Source organism: Terrapene carolina, unplaced genomic scaffold, assembly GCF_002925995.2.
Source record: "Terrapene carolina triunguis isolate 2854851 unplaced genomic scaffold, T_m_triunguis-2.0 Scaffold113, whole genome shotgun sequence".
Taxonomy (NCBI): domain Eukaryota; kingdom Metazoa; phylum Chordata; order Testudines; family Emydidae; genus Terrapene; species Terrapene triunguis.
The window spans coordinates 12,082,410-12,097,644 of NW_020664464.1; the positions used below are offsets into that span (position 1 = coordinate 12,082,410).

The 15,235-nt window shown below is 40.2% G+C and overlaps 1 protein-coding gene across 1 annotated transcript in view; it reads right to left on the reverse strand.

The window, feature by feature from the left end:
* Positions 1 to 15,235, reverse strand: part of TMC1 (transmembrane channel like 1) — a 64,263-nt gene that overhangs the window by 12,278 nt on the left and 36,750 nt on the right. Inside the window, exons 9-13 of the mRNA XM_024211034.2 lie at positions 12,174 to 12,318; positions 9,833 to 10,027; positions 4,697 to 4,876; positions 3,828 to 3,980; positions 2,102 to 2,230 (exon numbers count right to left, since the gene is read on the reverse strand). Coding sequence (XP_024066802.1) covers positions 2,102 to 2,230; positions 3,828 to 3,980; positions 4,697 to 4,876; positions 9,833 to 10,027; positions 12,174 to 12,318 — 802 coding nt within the window. The remainder of the gene's footprint in view (positions 1 to 2,101; positions 2,231 to 3,827; positions 3,981 to 4,696; positions 4,877 to 9,832; positions 10,028 to 12,173; positions 12,319 to 15,235) is intronic.

Genomic DNA, 15,235 nt, shown 5'->3' on the forward strand with positions numbered 1-15,235 from the left:
AAAGGCGTTCCTGCCACTTTGGTTCAGGGACTGTGATTATCATCCATGCAGTAAGATTTACAGTACATCTGCTCCCATGGCCTTTGGTACAAGCAATATGAGGATGATACTCAGCTCTATATCTCCTTCACATCAAATTCTGGCACCTCCCATCTTTCCCAGGGCTTCAGCGAGATAAGCACCTACGTGAAGAGCAGCTGGCTGCTCTTAACGCTGGGCAAATCAGAGGAGCAGTTTGTAGGAAGAGGGAAACAGGCCAAGCCTATAACATCACTCTAAATGGACGGCATCTGCTCTCCAATTATCAGAGTGGCATGAAGGCTTGGAGTCATTCTGGACTTTTCACTGCTCCTGGATCCCCTAATAGCCATAGTACCCAAAAACACCTGTTGCTACTATTGGCTGGTAAGGAGGCTGTGCCCCTTTCAGTGCGATATGAGATTGGCCACAATGATTCATGCATTCCTCACCTCCAGGCTCAACTAGCACAATGGCTGTGGTAAATTTGAAGTCTGATGAAGCGCCGGCTGGTCCAACACGCAGCAGCCCATCTACTAAGTAGCACAGAGCAATGAGAGCACATCATTCCAGACCTTCACATGGCGCACTGACTCCCTGTCCAACACTGAGTTTCATTTATGTGCCTGGCTTTGACATTACAGAGGCTGTGCCTTGGTTATCTCAGGAACTGCCTTTCTCTTGAGACCAACCACAACAGCTCCATTTGTCAGGGGGGTGCTGGTGTTAACAGTGTTAAGGCTGAAACTTGCCACAACAGAGTGCTTTCTCAGTGGCTGGTTCATAGCTATGGAACTCTTCCACAAGAAACTAGAATGGCAAGCATCCTAACCATCTTGCATTAGCTGTCCCTGAGTAATAACCCGACTGAATAGCTCAGTGTCATTTTTTTCCCTGAAGATAGCTCCTAATATAATTAATAATAAATCCATGCATACTTTCATGGCATAAAATGAGGAGAGAGGGATGGATGAGGAATGAAAGGAGATTAGTTTTACACACTGCATTCTATTTATTGTGTTGGTGTTAAATATTACCAGGATGGGTGCATTGAAATACCAAGAAATTAACTGTGTAAGGGAACTCTGTTTACACTTAAAATTTTTCTACACTATGAGCCCTTTACCGGTACTGTATAGCTATACCCGTATACTATAACAGCAAAAGCACTCCTAGTGTTGGCACAGCTTATATCAGCAAAACTATGCTTTACCAGTGTACCCGCTCCCTGAACAAAGCAAGCTATATTGGTAAAAGCACAGTTTTGCTGGTATAACTGTATTTACACTAGGGGCTTTTGCGGGCATATCTAGTCAGACAGGGATCATAGCCCTGACAAACATAGCTATTCCAGAAGAAGTCTTTAGTGTAGACACAGACTTAAGTTTACATCAAGTTCAATTCTGAATGCTTTCTATTGTTGAATACAACAAGGAGTCCGGTGGCACCTTAAAGACTAACAGATACATTTGGGCATAAGCTTTCGTGGGTTAAAAACCTCACTTCTTCAGATACAAGGAAACAAGGAAATAACTGGCCTTAGAAAACATCCTACAGACTAAGGATGAAATCCTTGCTTCATGGAAGTCCATGGGATTTTGCCAAAGACTTAAATGAAGCCACAGGCTTTCATTCTAGATAGTCCGAATGCACCTGTCACCAAACAAATTGAATCACTGATCTAATCAGGTGAATGTTATGTGATCGTGATTAATCTTAATTAAAACAGCGTTCCAACTAAAACAATTTCTAACGTATCTAAAACCAGCCCTTTGATGCTTTTTCCCCATCCCACTGGCTGGCTTAGTCATATTAGAAACCATTTAAAGCCTGATTTACAGCTCACAGAAGCCTTTCCAGTGACTTCAGTAGGATATGGATTAGATCCTTTAAAATGGAAATGTGTATAAACAAAGCAAAGTAGCAAGAGAGGAGAAAAGATAATATTTAATGTTGTTCAGGGATTTTGAAGCTGATGGGCCTTGTCTTCTCTAAACTTGGGATGCTCAAGATGAAAATACAAATTACTACCAACATGTCAAGTGATAATCTGACAATGGAATTAAGAGAGAGAGATACTTACAAATCCATACTCCAAGTCCCAGCACCAGCAGTAATTGAAAAACCTGACAAAGACGGCTCTCAGGAAATCCCCAATTATAATTGTGATGTATGTTGTCATAGTGTCAGAGATTGTCAGTCGTACAAATTCCTGTTGACACAATGTTTTCTTTTAAAAGAACGTTTAGGCTAGTAATAAATAAATAATACTGGGAGACATCCCCAGATGTGCTCAGCACATTTTAGAAGAGAGGGGACCTTTCTGCCCCTTTACTATCCCTACTGATCCCTGGGGGTTGCCAGGAGCCAAATTGGCCCCCAGCATGTTAGAACAGTCTGAGGACTGCTGTAACATGGTGGATAACAGCCTGCTAAGTGACCATTACCAACTGGGACTGCCAGAGTGTAATCCAGTCCCCACCGTGGAAAACCCCCTATTCTGGGAGGCAGAAGGGCTGCAACATCTTATGTAGATGATATCCTAAATCCCCTTTTTACCCCTGACACTAAGCATTCAAACATGTAGGGTAGACCATCCTCTCTTCCCTCCCCCTAGTTCCCACAGGAGTTGGAGAGGGAAGAAGATGGAAAATCCCAACATAAAAGTTTCTCCCTGCCCACATCCCACTGGGAGGCCCCAGTAGATGCTTCACCACTTATCAGGCCTCACCCCAGACCTACTCTTCCCTCAATTTTTGGTCCTATTATTGTGGTTTCCAGAAAGTCTGTCACTGTCGCTGATGGGTCTCAAATGCTGCTGAATTAAAACCTTTGTTCCTCTGAGGCACACAACAGATTGAGTTTCACAGCTCGTAATTCTGCACCAGTGTGTCCAGCAGAGAGCCTGCTAAACTGTTAGTATCTTCCAGGCTATCTGCCCCCTACTGGTGACCTCTCCAGTGGGCTTTTTGAAAGGACTGTAAGATTTCCCAATGAAGATCCTGGTTTCCAGACAGGGAAATTGGCAGTGTGACTGGAGCATCAAAAGCTAGGATTCAATGGAGGATCTGGTCTCAGAGAGAGGAAAAAGCTGGAAGTTAAGAGAGAGAGGATAAGACAAGGTCAAAAGGAGGAAAACAGGCTGCAGGAAGATCACAGAAGCCACATAGAACATGGATAGCGAAGATGGATATGTATGTTGAACAGAATCAAACAGAACTGCTAGGTACACCCATCACTAAACTGTGCTGCCTGAAACTGCCCACAGGGTTAAATTGCAACACTTGCACCTGTTCCGTAAAATATGGTGAAATAACTTCTTAAATGCAGTGATGGCTATTCACGATTTTGTAAGACTTGCCTTGTTGAACTACACATTTTGTACCTTTTGGTACACTCATTTTGCTGTCACAAATTGGTCTTGGGTGATCAAAATTCCAATCAAAATGATGCTACTCATCTTCCACATGGTAAATCCATCACCTTTCATGAGTGCTAAAAATGCTGTACAAGACAGAGAGAAAGACAAGAGAATAGAAAAATAGAGGAGAAAAGAAATGTTTCCAGTCGTCATTACAAGTTATAGTCAATGTGTGAGGGCAAGGGGAACTGTGAGGGCCTAAGAGGATTCAAAAAAGGAATAAGTATTTCTCTGCCCATTAGCTAAGGAGTGACATGGGACCCTGTCTTCCCCCAATCCCCAAGTCTTTTCTACTTTAGAGAAATGCCAGGTGAGAACAGAAACAAAGAGTGGTGCTGATGTAAAATCTTCTGAGAGATTCACTATTATCCTAAATAAATTGCATTACCTGCCCTACCATTGTTTCCCAACATGGCCCTCTAGGGACGTCTGCAGGATCCACCTGTATTGGAGGAGCAGTGGCATTTTCTGGTATCGTACCATTGTAGAGGCTGGCTTCCCATATTGTCATGTTATACTTCACTATCTTCTCTTCTTCCAGCTAGAAAAAAATCCCAAATGTGTTTTTAATAAACAGGAGATCAACTGTGTGAACTTAACTCAGTGGTTCGCAATCTTTCCCATTCCTAGACTGTCCCAACCCCCTAGAATGTCCCTCCCTTATAAGTGGGAGGGAACAATATGGGCATGGTGGAGTGGTCACTGCTAGAGCTGGGGGGGAGGTTGGGAAAAGTTACCTATTCTGTGAATTTCTTTGAGATTTTGAAAAAAAAAAACATCCTGAATCACGATGAAAAGTAAACATCTTGGAGAAACAATTGCAAAACAAAAATGAAAAATAATTAGGTTTGCATCGATCAAAAGGTTTTGTTTTGATTTTGGCCATTTCTTTAAATTTTTGACTATAACTAGCTTAATTTTCTTAACATGAAGTCAGTTCAAATGAGAGATTTGTGTTCTGAAAATGTCAAAATGAAATATTTTGACAATTTCAGAATTTTTTTTCAATTTTTTTTTTTTTTTTGAGTTGAGGAATTTGTTTAAACCAACTCTTTTCCCAATAAGTTTCAGGTTCAACAAATCAGCATTTTTCTGATGAAAAAACTTTTTTTATTGAAAAATTCCTGCCTGGCTGTAATCACAACCTCTTAACACCTGTTTGGTCTCCCTGTAGGTCACAGTCCCATCTTGGGAACCCTTGACTTCAGTCATTAGACGTTTGAAAAAAAACACACATTCAATTCCTGGTTAGCTTGCCTTGAGATTGATCTCATCCATCAGGGCAATGATGAATGTGTATAGATTGCCCAAGAAGAGAGCAAAGATGCGCCCCAGCTGCCATCTCAGAGCTATTCGAGGGTGGTAATTTTCCAGAGAACTGATTACATCAAATAAAGTTGGACAGAACATTCCCAAGAGAGACATGACCATGTTCACCTGCAAAGAATGACACAAGAAAAAGTTAGAGAGGAGTCCTGGGCTTTTGCTCTTCCCCTGCCATTTTAGCTGGCATTTCACCCAGTGCATAAACAAAACTTATTGTGGGAGTTCACATAAGATGTTTTTATGGGGGATGGAGGTGAGGAAAAATCAATTGTAATCTACTGTAAATGGATAATTGGGGAACTTTTCTTAATCTCTGTTTTTAAAGTTCTTTTTACCACTAGCACTGAAAGGAATAATAAAACATTAGTTATTTTATTCTAAATGGCACCTATTTTCAGGCCAAATTCTGTATCAGATCTGAGGGATTTTCCCATTTCCAATCATCTTTCATGTTATATCCACCCCTCTTGCATGTTAAGGCTAATAGATTGCCAAAGGGATCTGGGTTTAAACAAAATGAGGTATTTTTAGAACAATGCACCACTAACTCAGTATCTGGGCCCTTATATGGCCCTTAAATTATCTGTAATTGATTGTCCACATTGCAGGTGCAAACCCAGTCTGTCCTCTCCTTTCTACCTTTTGTGATTAGCATTCTGTAGCTGCACTAACTTGTCTATAAAAAGCAACAAAGAGTCCTGTGGCACCTTTTAAGACTAACAGATGTATTGGAGCATAAACTTTCGTGGGTGAATACCCACTCCATCAGATGTCAGACGAAGTGGGTATTCACCCACGAAAGCTTATGCTCCAATATATCTGTTAGTCTTAAAGGTGCCACAGGACTCTCTGTTGCTTTTTACAGATCCAGACTAACACAGCTACCCCTCTGATACTTAACTTGTCTATATAACTGTATGCAAGTGTATTGAGTTGAATGGTCCTAGAGCATAAAGATATCTGCTAATAATTTTGAAACTCAATATGGATTATACATTCTACAAACTGAATCTAATTCCATTTGGACTCATAAGGAGTTGGTTGCTGGACTGCAGGTGAAATAGATTTTTGTTCTTTTGTTTGATTTTTACAGATATCTTGGGACTGCCCTGAAATTAACCTCTTCTGTGCCCACTCTTGCCAAAACTTAAACAGAATGTAATACATTTACAACATCCTAATAACAAAGGGTAGAAAGCTGAGGTTACACTTCTGTTTGCACATGTAATGTGACACCAAAAAGGGACTACGCAGGCAAGAAAAATTACCCCCTTGCATTTGCAACTACAGAGCATTGGTGTCTCATAGAGTTTCATCAGTGGAAACAGTGTAAGAAATAAATGGCATTTCTATTTGTTGCTTTTCTGTTTTTGGATTTTAATGAGTGCTAATTACTGGATTTTCATATTTATAGACAACCAGCGGCATATTCTGTATGGGTCTTGTAGCACCATGTAATCTCTCTGAATAACTGGAGGTTTTATGATGATAGAAATTCAGAGCTGTTTCCTATAAATATAGAAAGGTGTTTAATTATCACTATTTAAACAACTAATTCTAACATAAAGAAATCACACTTACTTGTTAAACCTGAATAAACAAAAAGTATGCAGCTGCCATCCCTTGCAGCTTCTGGCTTTATAATTGAAGAAGGCGGAATCTATTTACCACTGTGTACTATTAATTTAACAGATGATTGTTCTTAGGTGCTTACCTATTTGGTTTACCTAAATTTGATAGAAATCCTGAACATTGGTTCTTATTGTTTTGCATTATTGTGAGGTGTCCTTACTTTTTATTGGTGATGTTGCTGTTGAACTAGTCTCTATAGATAGAGAAATACATGCAAACACAGGTGATAGGTAGATTGGAATTACCATATTGGATCAGATTGGTGGCCAGTCTTGTCCAGCAACCTGTCTCTGACAGTGTCCAGCACCTGATGCTCCAAAGGAGGGTGTAAGCAACTCCCCAATAGGCAGTTACAGAATAATCCGGCACTCAATGGAGTCTCATTGTAACCACTAATAATCTGAGGTTGGTTTAAACCCTGAAGTATGAGGATTTATATCCCTTCCAAAATTCTTCCCTCTTTTTAGTGTTTATTATCATAACTGTGTGCTCTTGTTAACATAGATGTCTAATCCCTCGTTTTAAATCATGCTAAAGCTGCTAAATCAAAATCTTTGCTAAATCTGACCTCAATGTCATTCTGTGAAGTGAGTTCCACATTCCAATTGTGTTCTATGTGAAAAAGTATTTTCTTTTGTCAATTTTGAATTTTTCACCTTTCAATCCATTGATTTTTCCCTTGTTTCTCTATTATGAGACAGGATAAACAAACAGAAGTTTCTGAACTTCCTTCTCTCTACCATCCATTATTTTAAATACTTTTATCATGCCCCCATTTATTAACCTCTTTTCTACAGTAAAATATCCCATTCTTTTCCATCTCTTTGCATGTCAGTGTTTTTCCATGCCCCTAGGCATTCTTGTTTCCTGTCTCTGAACCCCCTCTTATTCTGCAATATCCTTCTAGCTAACTGCAACTGTCAATGAAACACAGTCATTTGTGGGATGGAAGGTGTAAGTCATAAAACAATACACAGCAACACTATGACTATTTAAGTCAGAAGGTGAAGAATATGGTGGGCAATTGGAAATGCAAAAAGAGATTTAGGTAGAAGGATTTTAGGTTCACCAAAATTTAAAAATTAAAAACAAACAAACAAACAAAAAATACCCTCTCTAGCTGTCTGGAAAATGCCAACCTTTTCAAGTAAATTTCTTTGAATTTTTTTCAAATTTTTTCATTGAAATTCATAATTTAATTGAAAACTTTCTTCAGAAACTCAAATTCAACTACATCTATGTTTATGGAGGGAGCAAGGATTCACCCTCGACATTTGCTCTGCTTCAGGGTCAGATACTGGGGCAGATTTTCCCATATTGTTCACACGGATATTACATTGGGGTAACTGCAGTAGTTTAAGTGGAATTACACTGGCATAACAATAATGTAATGTAGTGGAAAATCAGGTGTTGCATTCCTAGAGGTGCATGTGCACTCTGAAGGCTAGAAAATAACAGCTGCACAAGCAGCTCTGATTTTCCCGCTGCTAAGGGAGGTTATGAATCTTGTAAGTAGTGCTGTGACTGCAGTGAAGTCTGAACACAAGCCCTCAGCATCGTAAATCACACCAGCAATTAATATTGAATGCTGATTGCTTGCTGTTTAAATTATAAGTTTAAGAATAAACAGTTTAGTAAATATAAATCACTCTTTCCATTCTTGCTGAATGCAATAGTAATAGCCTTGTCTACTACTGAAGGCAGTAGTAAAGCTCTATTTTTCATGTATTTTCAAATATTGTAACAATTTTTTAACAATTAATTAAGAGGAAGATTTATACTTTATAGTAGCAAAACCTTGAGATGTCTAGAATTAAAACTGAATGTTGACATAGTGATACCTTAAATATAAATGCAGTGATCTACTCTATCCCCACTGCTGGTAGCTCTTACAAAAGTTGGAAGGTATTTTTTTGCAAAAATCCATTGTGTTTGAGCTTGCAAGATCTTAAATGTAAAACCTATTTTTTGCTGCTGGAAAGACTTTTAATGTAACAAGACCGCCTTCTCTTTCAAGTGTTATTAACTACTCTGTTTTGGCTGAATCAGTCTGTCTACCCACAAGTTCTTTATGCTTTTATTATATGCCCGTTGTTAAGTAGTTTTATTGCTTAGGTAGTATGGACACTCTGCAAGTACATAAGATAAAGACACACAGATAGAAAGAGAGAATTTATGGATGTGAATTTTCCTCCCATTACCTATTTTCTACCAAATAATAATACTTAGCTTTTATATAGGGCTTTGCATCAGTAGATAGCCAAGCACTTAACGAAGGAGGTAAGGATTATTATCCCCATTTTACCAATGGAGAAACTGAGGCACAAAGCGGTAAAGTAACTTGCCCACATCACCCACCAGGCCATTGACAGAACCGGGATTAGATCCCAAGTCTACTGAATTTCAGTCCACTGCACTAGGCAACATTGTTCATCACTCAATCACCCCTTGCTCTGAAAATTCTCCCAGTGGAGTCAGTGAGAGGTTTGCTGTAATAAGATACTGAACCTTCCTAATAAATCATAGTTTACAGTTCCTTGCTAGGTCAGGTGCTGTTGTGTGAATGTGACCTGTGAGTTAAGCCAGACAACATTAAATAGAGTAAATGCTATAGAGCACAGACTGATGCTCTTCCCTTTTTGTGGCAGAACAAGAATTTTGTCTCAGCTACCTGTAACAAAATCTGTTATTTTAATCTCACATACACCAGTGTAAATCAGGAGTAACAGCAAAGACAGTGGAGTTACACCAATATAGAATTAGTGTAAGCAAGAGGGCAATCAGGCCCAAAGTCTTTTATTTGGTCTGTGCTGTGGGGAAGTGTGCTACATTTGTTAGACCCAGACTTGTGTGTGTGTGTGTGTATGTTTGTGAATGTTACATGTCGTGTTTAACCAAAGACTTAATGGAACTCTCCTATGTCCTTGAATTTACTTTCATTTTGCTTGAAACTGTGATTCATGACTTCTCTCTTTGCTTGTATTTACCTGCAGGAACCAATAACAAAGGCTTAACACAGAAATGTTAGTGTTAATATTCAACCCCATCCATCTTTTTGGCTAACCCACACAATGCCATTAACAGGCTGTATTGATAAAGTAGGTGAGGCCCTGTCACTAGTTGCTTTGAATGTGTACAAGAAATTAGACAGGTTTAGGCATGGAGGAGGAGGAGTTTATAGTCAGGGCTGGAATTGAAGTGGGGGAGCTCAGTGTGAAAAGCTATTTTAAAAAGCAAAACAAAACATGACTATCTTAATGAATATGGGAAACAGAGAAAAGAAAGGGAAATCCCTTGTTACACATTTACCATCCAAGCCCTAATTAGAAGACTACCAGAAAAAAAGCACCATGGAGAGCAGAGCAGAGAGAGAGAGCGAGAGAGAGACCTGTGACTTCACACCACATCTATTTCATAACGTGTGCTGGGACTAACTTCATTTCTCTCCCACCAGCCATAGTTATCCAGGCCCTCCAGGGCAAACTTCTGGGATCTCCTCACAACAAAATAGATGAGGTAACCACTCCCGGCCAGTGTGCACAGGGCCAGGAAGTTAGCAAGAACTCTCAGGAATCGGGTTAGGTGAATGTTTTCTTCTTTTCGGTTCTCCTGCTCCTCCACAATAGCTTCCTGCACTTATTGGAAACAAAAGTGTAGCCGTAAGTGAGCAGCATTAAAAGCATCAGGCTCTATATTGTCTGTGCAACTACTAGATAACAGAGTCTTTTTAAATGAGTTGTGATGAATGGACTTTACTCTTGGGCATCAGGTTTCTTAAGAAGGTGACATTGTATCAAAATCTCTGTTGGCGCCGTGGGACATGGCTGGATTTGGCTTGCATGGGTATCATCCAGTTCATTTTCTATGGCTTTGCCCCATTGAGTTTCATTTTGAGTTTCTCTTACACCTGAACTCACATGCCAAAGCTGTGATTCCGAACAAAGCCAGCACTGACAATGAATTCACAAGGTGCTGTGAGTTGGGAGACCCAGAAGGATAAGTGTATGACCAGTTGTCAGAAATCTTTTTGTTAAGGAACCGGGAAACTTGAAAAATGGAGACAGCAAGGTTTCATTTTGAGGGTCTGCAATTCAGGGGGACTGAAAAGGGTTTCTGTATAGGAACCACAGACTAGACCAAGGCTGTATGATTTCAGATTTTGAAATGAAACATTTGCACAACATTACTCTGTGTAGAGTGCAGATGAATTTCAGGGCTCTTGAGTAACTAACCCTACTTCCACCCCTTCCTAGCTTCATCAGCAGAAAGAACTCACACTGTCACCAAGATGGAGGAAGAGTTTAGTTACAGCTTCCTTCCTTCCTTGTGGAGGAAGAGTTTAGTTACAGCTTCTTACTTTACTGTACATAAATGTATCTTTTGCCCAGTAGGGCAGCTGGATTACTGCCTTCTAATAGCTCTATGTGGCTCTGCTTCCTTTATTCCACTTTTGTCTATTACATAAGGGAAATGAGAGAGCAGAAATTCTTGAGTGGAGCCCTGACCCCACCAAAGTCAATGGCAAAACTGCTGAGCTCAGTGAGGCCAGGAATTCACCCTTTTACTGTTCAGTTCCTGGCCTGTTCATACAAATGAAGGTAGGATGGTTACATCATGGGATATCTATCAAGACCTTTACTCTCTCTCTCAAGTGATTTTCACTCTTTTCATGCCAGATCCTGGCTGCCCCCACGTAGGTATAGGATAATGTGAGGAGAGGACACAGGCAGACCCTTCACAGCCCTCTAATCCCCATGGGAATCTGCACAAAGAGCCACTGTTGCTTGAGCTCCTTGGGCCTTATTCTCCACCCACAGGACCTGAGTAACTTCCAGTGAAATTACTTGTATCCTTGCATGGGGGAGAGAGGCCCTTTATGCATAATGTGGGGGGGGGGGATTATTAGCACCCTGGACAGTACGCCAGAAAGCACAGGGGGTGTGGCTGGCTGAGTAGTGTGGAATTAGTGGCGCTCTTGTTCGTCTAATTCCTTAACACAGCCCTAGCCTCCTGCACTCTCCACACCAGCAATGGAGGAGAGTGCATGCTACATCTCCCAAATGAAGTGCATGGTAGAAGCGGCTCCTGAATGTCAGCACTCCAGAGGCAGAATGCCTCCAGCCAATGCGGCTGTTGCACTACCCCTCACACACCCATGAGCATGCCAGAGATCACTGAAGTCACCAGACAGTCCTAAGTCTAGAGTCCAGTCAGTGAATGTGCTGTATTGCACAGGGAACCAGGCTGTGTTTCTCTGTTCACTTGAAAATAAAACATTTGTTGTTGTGAGAAAACACAAAATGACCTTTTTTTATCTTTCTGAGATGCAGGTGTGGTGTCAAACTTCTGAATCAATTTTTTTTGACATGCCAAATGGGCCCTGGTGGCAATGACATTGCTGTCTAATGGTATCTCTTCAGAGTAGCAAGAGAATATGACAATGTCAGTGCTGCAAAATGTCACCAGCATTTTTCAAACAAAACATTTTTTAAAATAAAAGCACCATAGAAACTGGAAGCTAGGAAAGGTGAGGAGAAGAAGAAAAACATGTTTTGCACAGGAATCATTTTGCAAGTACATGGACAGCAATCCCACAGAACACATCCGTTGCTACTAGTGCTGCTTACCTGCAGTCCTAGAAGGAAAGAGCAAGTGAGATACCACAGTACCTAGTTCCACTCTCATCCTGGTTTTACAGCGATATAATTCCATTGACTGACTGACTTTGGTGTGAAGGGAGAATCAGGTTCCCTCTCTCTAGTGAGCTATATCTTACCTTAAAGCTTGTTGTGATTGAGGCAAACTTATTATCTGCTGTTTCAGGATTGCCGATCAGGTAATCCCAGCTAGTGAACATTTTCCAGCTGAAATTAAAACTTGTATCATCCCCACCACCTTCCTCATTTGCATTCCTTGCCATTCTGTAAAGGCCAAAAAGATGTACAAAGAACCCAGGGTTAGAAAGAAGCAGCTGGCTCTGTTAAATGATTTAGATTTTCAAATGTTCCTAATGTCACATAATATCATTTCATGTCACCCCAAATCCAAGAAATACACTCCAATCCCATGATGATGAAGAAATGATGGATAGAGCATATCCAGTAGAGTCAATTCATTTTCTCACCATATCATTTCTTATTTGTTTCTTCAGTAGCACATTGGAGAAATTCAGTTGGATGAGAAACTCAGCAGGAAACAAGATATCAAGAGGGAGGACTAAGTTATCTTAAACAGAAACCTATAGAACACGCTACAGTGCTGCTAATCAGATCCTAGGTGTGACAAAGAGAAAAATAAATTCTAATAACTAGCCAGGAAAAAAAAACTGGTTGCACCGAATAAACAAATGACAAATGCTGCTTTTTTTTATGCTGCTAGTTGCTATGTGCTTATAACTGGATTTATAATAGCATCCACCAATATCAAATTATTTCTTAAGTGGCTTGACTTCACCTTGGACTGTTAACTTCCCTATTTCAAGGTATTATCAGCCTTGTAATGTTGATGGTCAGGTTGCTGTAGATTATATTACTTAATTCAGCTCATTAAGCACAAGGAAGGGAGTACATTACTAGGGAATGATAAATTTGGCCTTGCATTCTTCATTAATTTCATGCTCAGGGGAAAACAATTTCTATTTTAAGGTTATGCTGTGGAGCAGAATCATATTATTAGACATAAACAATGTGAACCACAAAACTCCTAAAATGCACAAGAAAACATATATGCATTAACCCAGGTAATTGTCTGCTATACAGCATTCCTGCTTTCTCATCCGTGGGGATGGCGTTGTCTCTGGCAGCTGAGCTGGTGTGGAGTTGATACCGCAGGTAGGAGTGGTGGAAGATACTAACAGCACAAAGGGCTTCTGAGTGGGCCTTGTGACGCTTCTGCCCTGCTGCTGCTCTGAATCCTCTCACAACGTCTCATTCTCCCCAGTTCCCAAAAAGAAAGTTGGTGAACAACTCAGTGTTTGGGGTGTATGTAAGATGGAAGGATTTGGTCCAACATGCAGTTGGCCAATGTACCATGGGAATTTGGATATTAAAATGCACATTTTGTGTGTGTAATTACTGTTTTGTATCTATATGCTTTATATTACATGTGAATCTAGGCAGCTAATTTTGAGTCTGTTATCATGTATGTATCTGAGGTGCAGATTTCTCAGTGTACAGTCTCTGCTAGTCATTTGAAGTTGCATGAAAATAACCTGTTGTGAATATTTCTTCTGACACCTTTTGTCCACATAATCCCCTTCTCTTTCGGAAATCATCTGGAAAAATACTCTCCAGTATCATGTTCCACAAGCATTTAAAGAATATAGAAACACTGCATGGTCATTATTAAAGCAAGCAGCAACTAGATAGAGGATATATATACCCACTGTTTACCATTACAGAGAAGAAAAAGAGGAATGAGGGAAGGCACAATAGTCTCCCCAAATCCAACAGCTTCCTTGTGTCAATTTCTTGAATCTACCATACCTTTCTGTAATTTGATTCCTGACCATACAATCCAGATGGAGCATTCTTGTATAGAGACAGGGGGCCCAGAGAGTAACATGGAGCTTCTGGGCCTGGGTGAATGCCCAGACTCTTGTAGGATGCCCCAAGAACTGCAAAGAGCACCTATGGATTTCAGAATAGTTGTAGGTATGGGCAGCCACATCTCCTGCCCACTCCTTGGACAGGCAAATCTGGCCTCAACTGCATGATGCACTGGAAACTTCTTAAGAGTTTGAAACTAAAATTATCTTAAATATGTGACTTCTGCAATCTTAAGGCTGTGGATTTTTCCACTTAGTGTTGGGCTGGTGAGTGAGGGAGTTGCTGATTTGTGCCCTAACTCAAAATGGTTTCTATAAATGTAATAGTCAACCTCTCTCTCTCTCTCTTCTCTGCCCTCAACCATCAGCAAAAACAGCAACAATCCTAATGACACTAGGTTTTAACTTCTGTGCTTACTGTATTGCAATGAAAAAATGGCCTTAAGCAGAAGATTATATAGGGTTACCTAAATGTGGTCTAGCACTAGTATCTGTGGCCAGATGGAAATTTAGCACATATGGTATATGCTTCCCCAAGGATATTCCCTTTGTTTTGGCCTCAGAGATTCTGTATTATAAGGATTCTTTTTTCTGGTTGACAGCCACTCAAATATAATTCCCTGAGAGGATTCAGTGAGAAGAATCTTCTAATCTTCAGGGATATACCATCAAAGAAACATTTTTAAAAGCTGTTTTAGGTCAAAAACTATGCCTGCTGCATCAAAATGTTTTGTTCTTTCTCCAAACACACACATTATTTTAAACAAAAAGAATGAGGCCATTTTTTTGTCTGGGAATGCTGCTTACCTTATCTAAGAAACCATGTATTGTTTGAGTTAATCTAGTGCTTGTGAAAGTGAAAAACAAACAACCTGATACAGCACATGAAGGATTTGTGTGAGTTTCTGCTACCCAGCTGCACTAGAGCACCAGATAATCCTGACTTGCGATGGTCTGACTTTTCCGATTCTGAGCTTGTTCTAAAGAAACACTTCAGTATGCTTGTTTAGTTATTGGTGTTTCTTATGTTAGTGGGTTTTCTAGTGTGAGCAAATAGGTACTATGGACCAAATCACCACTGGCATACCACCAATGGAGTATCCCCAGTTAATACCAGTAGTGAATTTGGCCCTAAAATAAGACAACCAAACTCATTTTCACTCTGGATCTAAACCAGGATTTAAACCTAGAATTCCAGAGGTGGAAGTGTAATTGTTTAATGCACTAACCTATCTAGCCTCCCTTTCCTTTCTCCCACTTACCCATAGTCTTCCTACTGTTTTTAGTATTGT